Raw genomic sequence first — 9877 nt, forward strand, 5'->3', positions numbered from 1 at the left:
GCCTGCACACACCCACACGTAGTTACACAGTCCTAAGAGCTCTGGTCTCCCTGACACTCGCCTGCACATACTCACATGTAGTTACACAGTCCTAAGAGCTCTGGGGTCCCTGACACTCGCCTGCACACGCCCACACGTAGTTACACAGTCCTAAGAGCTCTGCGGTCCCTGACACACACCTTCACTGGCCAGCTTTCTCTACAATGAGGTGCTGTTGGCTGTAAGAGCTACATTTGGAAGTAGGCACCTTAGAACTACTTTTTTTTTGACACAGAGTCTCACTTTCTTGCCCCCTGGTTGAGTGCCGTGGTGTCATAGTTCACAGCAAGCTCAAACTCTTGGCCTCAAGCAATTTTCTTGCCTCATCCTCCCTAGTAGCTAGGCCTACAGGTGCCTGCCACAATGCCAGTCTATTTTTTGGTTATACATGTCGTTGTTTGGTGGGCCTGGGCTGGATTCAAACCCACCTGCTCTGGTGTATGTGGCTAGGACCTGGGCTACTTGAGCTACAGGTGCCGAGTCAGTTTCAATTTTTTTTTATTTTAAAGGTTTTTTTTTTTTTTTTTAGACAGAGCCTCAAGCTGTTACCCTGGGTAGAACGCTGTGGCATCACAGCTCACAGCAAATCTAAACTCTTGGGTGTAAGTGATTCTGTTGCCTCAGCCTCCGAAGTAGCTGGGACTACAGGTGCCCACTGCAATGACCGGCTATTTTTTGTTGTTGCAGTTTGTCATTGTTGTTTCAGCAGGCCAGGTCTGGGTTCGAACCCTCCAGTCTCAGTGTATGTGGCTGACACCCTACCCACTGAGGTGTGGGCACTGCCCATATATTAAAGTTTTTAAACAGTCAGAATTCTAATGCTTACTGCAGTAAAATTTTAATCATATAATACTTTTCAGAAGTAGTGAACACAGACAAAAATTGTAAATTGGTTCTAACAAATTATCTTTATACTTTTAGAATAAATAGATGTTGGGTATTGTAAAAGAATTTGTTTAAAGCAATAGTGTCTTTTTTGATTAACATTTATTATATTGGCAATAATTGCTGATTTCATTATAGGGCAAAGACATGTTTTCTAAGCCTGTACAGTCTGCACAGTTTTATTACATAGATGCTTTCATATTGTTGTCTTCTGGCTCTGAACTTCAGCTGCGGAAGTATCATATTGACACGTGTAAAGATGAGATAAAACGGTAGGCGCCCCCTCCCCGCTGTTCCTTCCTGAGCCAGAGGAGGCCTGTGTGGTGATGCTGCCATTCTCATCACCAGGCTCCTAGTGAGAGCCGAGGGGCTCAGTGCCCACCTATTAACAACTTCCCTTGGTGTGACAGAAGGAGAGAATTGGGGACTTTGGAAAACTGAATTAGCATCTTAGTTCTGCAGCATATTGAAGTGATGTTACTTGGGACAGATACTGTTTATCATAATAAATTAAAATTAAGAAATATTTCAAATACATAGATATGGGAAATAGACACCCAGCTTAGATAAATATTAACATTTTGCTGTCTTTGTTTAAAATTTTTTTAAAGAAATAAAATATTGGGTGGTGCCTGTGGCTCAAGGAGTAGGGCACCAGCCCCATATGCTGGAGGTGGAGGGTTCTAACCTAGCCCCGGCCAAAAACTGCTAAAAAAAAAAAAAAAAGAAAAGAAAACCTTCAGAAATAAAATATTACAGAGTTTGAGACCTTCCCTCCCAATTGTGTTTTCTTCCCCCTTTTGTCCTTTTAAAATGGTGTATTTGCTTCTCTTCTGTGGTTTTCTGTTTTTTTGCTGTATGTGTAGTCTTGTGATTTTAGTTTTGGAGGGTTTAAAGGTAGCACAGGCACACTGACCTTCACAGTTGCAGTTGTGTTTCTGAGATGGGCGACCAGTTTGTCGTTTAGCTGCTGTATGACATTCTGTAGCAACGTGCAGACCCTGTCAGCCCCTGACTGAGGGCAGCGGGTACCTCCCACTTCTCGGTGAACGGAGCGCTTGGGCTCCTTGTGCACCTGCACACATCCACCCTCTGTCCTCCCTCTGCAGGGTGTTTGGGACCATGTAAGACATTTCAGCCTCCCCTTCCCAGGCTCCCTGCAGCCCTCGAGGCCACTCCTCCGGCCTGGTGGGAGGAGGGGGTCAGGTCTGCTCTGGTGGGTGGGCCTGGTGCCCACAGCAGGTTCCCCCCCCCAATTTCTCTCCAGGTGGTCTGCTTTCCTGCAACTGAATTCCCTGAGAATGGGGGAGGGCTACTGGCTTCATCCTGATGTTTCCCTCCATCCTCAGGCAGCTCTGGGAGAAAGTAGAGTTTCTAATGGAGAACTGAAGTTTCATTATTCCCTCAGTCTTATAAACTATGACTTTTAAAGGGCTACAGCAACTTTATTTTCATCTTCAATTTTTTTTAAAGGTAGAATGTTTATTTGTAGTTGAAGGTAAGAAAAAAATTGATCATCTTTAATTTTCTCCCAGGTATAAGCAAAAGAGCTGGTCTAAGTCCGTTTGTAGGCTTTCTATGACAGATGGGGTGGACATGACCAGTTTATCAGCTGTGAACGACTTTTATTCCCGTATCCTTCTCCTGGGTCCCTCTCATATTTCACCTGTGGAGCAAGGATTTGCTGAGCGTCTGCCAAATGGGGCGTGGCCTGGGCGTAGGCACTTGGGACCCTGCTCTTGGGGCACAAGGTCTTGCAGTCACAGAACATGTGATGATTTCACCTCAGCAGTGAGAAATCCCTTAGAGCTCTGTTCCCACAGGCGATGGAGTGTCTGACTTATAGCGGACAAGCTGCTACATTTCTGATATGTACTTTATTGAATAATATATAGTAATTTAGCACTTTTTGGTGCTAACACTTACATTTACCAAGACAGCCTTCAGTTAATCTGCACCATTGCTCCATATCATAGGGAGGGCTGACAGACTTCATTGTGGTTGCTGTTAGGTAGAATATGAAATTGAGTCCAAAAGTTTTGAATTTTTGTGGCTAACTTCATCACTTTTAGTTAAAAAATAATTTTAATTTATTTAGAAGAAAAGCTCCTGATCTTTAGGAATTCATTTTATAAAATTTTAATTTATTCAAAGATAGGTCTAAGTTGAACTATATTAAGGGATTTAATAGTTAAAATTTCAGAAGGACTGACATCAAGGTTTGTTTTCTAGAACTGCATGGCCAGCCTGTATGTTAGTTAGCATTGAGGGTTTTTCCTTTATTTTTTTAGAGACAGAGTCTCACTTTATCGCCCTTGGTAGGGTGCTGTGGCATCATAGTTCATAGCAACCTCCAACTCTTGGGCTTAGGTGATTCTCTTGCCTCAGCCTCCTGAGTAGCTGGGACTACAGGTGCCTGCCACAACACCTGGCTATTTTTGTTGCAGTTGTTGCTGCTGTTTTAGCAGGCTGGGGCCGGGTTTGCACCCGCCATCCTTGGCATATGGGGCTGGCACTCTACCCATTAAGCCATAGGTGCTACCCTAGCATTGAGGTATTTTTATGCTAGAACTGTTTGCTTTAAAAAAAAAAAAACCCGAGAAGAAATGTCTCAACCAATGTCCTGGCTCAGTTTGTGGTTTCTGCTTATCTTGACACTGGCATTGGACTTACTATGGAATCTAATAAATGCTCTTTGTGCCCCACGTAGTTTGGTAGTGCTGGTGATCACATGAACCCTGCATCTGTGAATTTCCCCTCATCTGTCAAGTTTGTGGAGTTGGCTGCAGTGACCGCACCCTGTGCCCCTGCAGGGTGTACACCTGTTCTAGGTGAGGTCCCTGCCTGGTTTCGTTGTTGGTCTCAGCTCAGAACCGTCTGCCGAGATCAGTAGCTACGTGATGTCTTGATCTGGTATTTCCCATACATCTCAAACACTGTGCACCCTGCAGTAGAACTCTTCATCTCCCAACTCAAGGCAGGCACTGCCTGGTCTCCCTTTCTCTAAGGCAAGGCTGGGGAGGCAGGAGGGTGCCAAGCTGGGCTGGGCTCAGGCTTCTCCTGCAGAACGTCAGAAATTCTTAACTAGCCATGCATTTGTGAGTCTCCCAATATCCCCAAATGTGTTAATAACAGAGGTGCACCTGCCCCTCCCCTGTGGGTGAGGTCACTGAGAGGAGTTCCCTAACAGAATCACTGCAGATGTTGTACTCACGGCTGGCCGGAACAGGACATTGGAAGTGTTCGACCTCAACGTCGGCTGCAGTGCAGCTGTGATAGCAGAAGCCCATTCTCGGCCTATCCATCAAATCTGCCAAAATAAAGTGAGTTTTTGGACAGTGTATATCTTTTGTAAAATGATGTGCTTAAAGGGCTTACTGGATAGAAATGTATGATGAAATTTTATAACTGCTACCAAATTCAATGTTAAGTTTTATTGATGGTTATTCTGAGATTTGTTTTGACCTTAGAAAATATTTTAATATCATGCTGAATGTTAATTTGTGTACTATTGTCTTTGATAATTTTATGGGTCCATTTTAAGACTTTACTAGCAATACATTCTCACTTAAAGCTTGACAGGGGTGTGGGCATTTCTTGCAATAGCTGGAATGCTGGTCACATGACTGAATGAAGGCTAGTCATGTGACCTGAATGATGGCCACATGACTGAACAAATGCTGGTCACATGACTAAAGGCCGCTCATGTGAGTGAGTGATGGTCAGGTGACTAAACAGGAGTCGTGTGACCCTAAGGGACTGTGGAGTGGGCAGCCTCTCCCAATAGGTGGGAACTACCTACTGGAGTGTGGGGACAGTCTGCTCTGACAGAAGTGGTTTAAAAACACCCATAGCCGAGGGTACCGGCTTGTCATCAGAGAAGACGTGTGATGAATTCATTCTCTCAGAGCCACTTGGTCTGGTAGACACTTTTACCCAAAAGAGCATCTAAAGCTTATGAACAAATCAGAGTTTTTTAAGGACTAAAACTACAATTTTGACTTTTGATATGTTAGAAAGACTTTTCAAGTTAAGGATTTGCCTTGTAATGCTTTCTGACATGTGCGTTGGACCCGAGGGTTGTGGAGAGGCCTTTCTGAGTTGGCTGGAGACTCCACCCCTGCACCTGCACACCTTTTCAAGGCTCACTTTAGATTTCGGTTTGACAGGGCAGGCAGGATCTGACAGTCTGTGAAGTTTTTAATCCATTCAAGTGGGAAAGAAAGCACCAGTCTGTCACATTAAGTTTGGCTAAGGTAGATTTATTCTGGAGTCGCTTCTGACTGGGGTTGGGAGGCATAGGCTACAGGAAGCCTCTGCCTTGGTGTGAGACCCCTGGATTTGGGGGCTCTGTGTCCAGAAATGTGGTCCTGTGGGTGTCTGCTGAACAGCCACAGATGCAGATCAGGGATGTGGTGTGGGCGCGTTGGAGCTGGGGCCAGAAGCCACCTCCTCGCTGCGTAGCCTCGGCACATGAGGCTTCCTCCTGCTCAGACTATGCTGGTGGCCATTCAGGATAGAATGCTGCGAATTAGGATAAGAGAGGACTTCTCCAGTTTGGGTAATGCTATGAAAAACGTCAGCTGGGAGAGCGTTGTTGAAGAAAAGTTTGTTATTTTTCTTCATCTTTTATTTGTACTGAATCTTCTATCATAAAAACAGAACAGACATGTTTTTAACACAGCAGAGGGGCCCCGAGGAAGGAACCTCTTTGGAGAGTGTTGTAACTCCCTTATAAGGCTATAAAAGTCGCAATTTCAGCCTCGAAGTGCACATTGGTTAGGTCAATGCTGCAGTAGCCCAGGTTCGAGATCTTCCGGCAGCTGGGGAAAGAAGGCTACTCTGCGTCTGCGAGCCAGGCGCTCCTGCTCCCGTTTCTACAGTAAGATCCATCAAGGTTCAGCTGAGTTTGAGATTTGATTATTAGATTTTATATATTTCCAGGATTTTAAATGAATTCCATAATGGAGTCATTAACTTTTTAAATGATTGTTTAATACCCATCCTCATTTTTAGGTATTATGATTTCCTTTAAATTCAGGTGCAGTTGGTGAGATGTTGACAGCTAGCATTTTGACATAGAATGTTAAAGTATAAGTCCATCTTACTAAGTGCGTCTGGTAAGACTTCCAGGCCTGGTATTGGCTTTGAGGAAGCGTGGGCACAGACTGTGGCCCCCGGGCTCTGCGTCTGGGCATTGTGGTGTCTTGAACTAGAATCTGCCCTAACCCTTCCTGACTGGAACATGCCTGGCTGTGGCCCACAGAGCAAAGGATACTGTCTTTGTATTAGAAATAAGGTGTAAATCTCAAGAGCAAAGGGTTTCTTGAAAAGACTAGTCAGCATGGAGAGTTTGGGGTTAAAGTTTGACAAATAACATTTAAAAGGTTTTGATGTATCATTCTCAAGATACAATATATAAATGCTTATCTAAAGATAAGGCTTGCTAATGTCCTGGTGTCTTTCTGGAAATGCTGTGTAGTTGTCCATGGGATCAGCTTTCTACTCTCTGAGTCTTTAGACAATCGAGTTCTATGAGAATTGATTAAATTTGCCAAATATTGTCATTCTTTTTTTTAAATTAAATCATACCTGTGTATGTTAATGTAGTCATGGTGTACAATGTGCTAGTTTTATATACTATCTGAAATATTTTCATCAAACTGGTTAACATAGCCTTCATGGCATTTTCTTAGTTATTGTGTTAAGACATTTATATTCTACATTTAGTAAGTTTCACATATGCCCTTGTAAGATGCACTGTAGGTGTGGTCCCACCAATTACACTGTCATTCTTGAGTTAAAATTTTCTAGTCATGAAGATAAACAACCTGTGTGTGAAACTCCTTTCATGTTGAGAACTTTACATTTTTCACACATTTCTTACGTCTTGACACTTGCTTCTTTTTTTTGAAGTTCTGTGAATTATTAGAAAAGTGTCTCTTTGTTCGTTACAAATTTGGATTTGTTGTGCAGGACACCTCTTAAAGGCCATCTTTTCAGAGCCAATTATAATTTATTCTTTTCCTTTTGTAAAATTTAATTTTCAGTTAAAATCATAACCATATCCATTTGTGGGGTACAGTGTGATGATTTGATATACAATGTGGAATGCTTAAATCAAACTGGTTAACATCGCCCTCACCTACCTCACTTACTTATTTTTTGTGGTAAGACATTTAAAATTTACCCTAAGTTATTTTGAAACGTACTCTTGCCTTGTGCACATTGTGTATGTTGAATGAAATCCCACCAAATACCCTCCTTCTTCCCACCATCTCTCTCTCTCCCCTCTCCCTACTAGACTATATTTGTGTTTTATCATTCGTGTGAGTGTGTGTTTATATATTATGTTCATAATAGTATTGAGTACATTGGGTACTTTTTCCCCCATTCTTGAGATAATTTATTCAAACTCCATCTAGGTAAACATAAAATATGTAAAATCTCCATCTTTTCTTATGGCTGAATAGTATTCTGTGGTATACATATACCACAGTTTGTTGATCCATTCCTGGGTCGATGGGCACTTGAGTTACTTCCACGACTTGGCAATTATGAACTGGGCTGCAGTAAACATTCTGGTGCAAATGTCTTTGTGTTAACATGATTTTTCTTCTTCTGGGTAGATGCCTAGGAATGGGATTGCAGGATCAAGTGGAAGGTCTACTTTTAGTTCTTTGAGGAGTCTCCGTACTTCTTTCCATAAAGGTTGTATTAGTTTGCAATCCCACCAGCAGGGTAGAAGTTATAATTTAGTTTTTGCTTTTTAGAAAATGGGCTGTCAGCATTTTTGTTATAAATCCCTATTTTCTTTTTCTTTTACTTGTTCTGTTCTTTATTTCTTTCTGGGGTTTATGACAGAACCATAAAAACTTGGTCTAGATTAAAACTTGGCATGTTACAGCCCAGGAAGAATTTATTTTTCAATTTAGTTCCCAAATTTATTTTAAATTGTTTCAGATGTTTACATTGCAAATGCAAAAATATAATTTTGGAGTTCTAAATATTTTTTTAAAAGTTATAACTTAAAAAGTGAAACATTAGCTTTACGGTAAAGACATTTTTAAGACTGAGCTAACCAATTTTTCTTGTATTTTCAAGGGAAGTTATTTCATTTTGGAAAATGATGGAATGTATTTTGTGTGACATTTTGTCATTTTCTTTATTCCCTCTCTGTTCCTATTTCATAATAGAAGAGTTTTTAACCTTTTGTAGACTTTATTTTTCTCTGTTAAAAGAATTAAACACAGAAATCTCTTAGCATGTGCTAAATTCATCATGTTAGCTGCTATTCTTTCTAAATATGAACGTGTGAAGGCTGCTGGATGTTGTTTTACAGAACAGCATCTGTATGAGACTCGCCTCACACACGCCTTTTGCCCCCCTCACACACAGCCCCTGGGAGGACGAGTCCACAGCTGAACAGCTCACCCAGCCCCGGCCACCGTGCCTGTGGCTGTCACACCTGCTGTCCCCACCTGGGAGGACAGGGGCTCCTGGCCTGCTGCCGGGGCCTGGCACGCAGTGGGCCTGCCAGGAATCTGCCTCACCACGGCAGTGGCCCAGGTTTGACAGGGTTCACTTCAGCCTTCGTGCTGACTTTGAACTTCTCCTGGTTATTGTCTTTATTTCCATATCTTCATAAGCCATGTTTTTGGAGGCTTTTGACAAACCAGATAAGTAATGATGAGTAACAGTAGATGTTACATAAAACTTCATTTTCAGTACTTTTGTAAGTTTTATTAAGATTTTGTTTTCCAAGTGGTTCTCTTTTCTCAACATTAAAATTAAATCAAATAGCCTGGGGGCAGGAAGGTAGCTGTAGTTTGCCCTCGGGCTGAACTGTTAACTCAGGTACCTGTTCCTAATAACACAGTCAATTGACCTGTGTTTCTTCCAGCAACTTCTGCCTTAGAGGCAGCATGTGTGCGTCTGTGTGCAGGAATGTATGGATGCATTGTGTGTGTGTCTATAAGTGTACACCTGAACGTAAATGCACAGGTGGGCATGTACACATGTGTGCACACATGTGTGGGCACCTGCATACTTGTGCATGTTTGGGCATCATTGTATGTATACTTGTTAGTTAATTTCCTTAGAATATCCATTAAAGGCTCGGCGCCTGTGGCTCAAGCGGCTAAGGCGCCAGCCACATACACCTAAGGTGGCGGGTTCGAATCCCCAGCCCGGGCCCGCCAAACAACAATGATGGCTGCAACCAAAAAATGGCCAGGCGTTGTGGCGGGCGCCTGTAGTCCCAGCTACTTGGGAGGCTGAGGCAGGAGACTCGCTTGAGCCCAGGAGTTGGAGGTTGCTGTGAGCTGTGATGCCATGGCACTCTACCCAGGGGGATAGCTTGAGGCTCCGTCTCAAAAAAAAAAAAAAAAAAAAAAAGAATATCCATTAAAAACTCCTGTGTTCTCAGCTCTGCTCCGTGAATGCACAAGTGATGGCAGCAAAGTCCTTGTGCTTGAGGAACGTGTGTGCCCACGGGGGCAGGTGTTTTGTGCTGAGGGGATGCCGGACAAACAGTGTGTGGGACATAAGGATGAGGCAGATTCAGGGACCTGTGGGGGTGAAGCTGAGGGCATGAGCCCCAGAGGTCTGATCTAGAGGAGGGGACAGTCCTGTGGGCTGAAGGCCTAGCTGAACCTTTGGGATTTCTCTGAATGTGGGAGGCAGCAGGGAGAAGATGGTGCTTGAGTTCCAGTGAGGGATGCATGTGTGTGCCTATTAGTGATGCCAGGTGCATGCTACAGACATGTGACGTGCATGTGGTGCACATGTGCATCCTGCAGCTGTGCAATGCACGTGTGTGTGATGTGCCCCAGTGACTGATGTGCACGTGTGTGACATGTGCATGTGTGATGTGCACCTGTGTGTGTGATGTGCCTGAGTGACTGATGTGCATGTGTGTGACGTGTGCATGTGTGATGTGCACCTGTGTGTG

The 9877-nt window shown here is 43.3% G+C and overlaps 1 protein-coding gene across 1 annotated transcript in view; it reads left to right on the plus strand.

Annotated features, from left to right (window-relative positions):
- Positions 1-9877, plus strand: part of WDR27 (WD repeat domain 27) — a 147793-nt gene that overhangs the window by 46362 nt on the left and 91554 nt on the right. Inside the window, exons 19-21 of the mRNA XM_012806750.2 lie at positions 1063-1196; positions 2460-2557; positions 4126-4247. Of these exons, the coding sequence (XP_012662204.1) occupies positions 1063-1196; positions 2460-2557; positions 4126-4247 (354 nt within the window). The remainder of the gene's footprint in view (positions 1-1062; positions 1197-2459; positions 2558-4125; positions 4248-9877) is intronic.

This window comes from Otolemur garnettii, unplaced genomic scaffold (assembly GCF_000181295.1).
Source record: "Otolemur garnettii isolate 467f Iridium unplaced genomic scaffold, OtoGar3 scaffold00056, whole genome shotgun sequence".
NCBI lineage: Eukaryota > Metazoa > Chordata > Mammalia > Primates > Galagidae > Otolemur > Otolemur garnettii.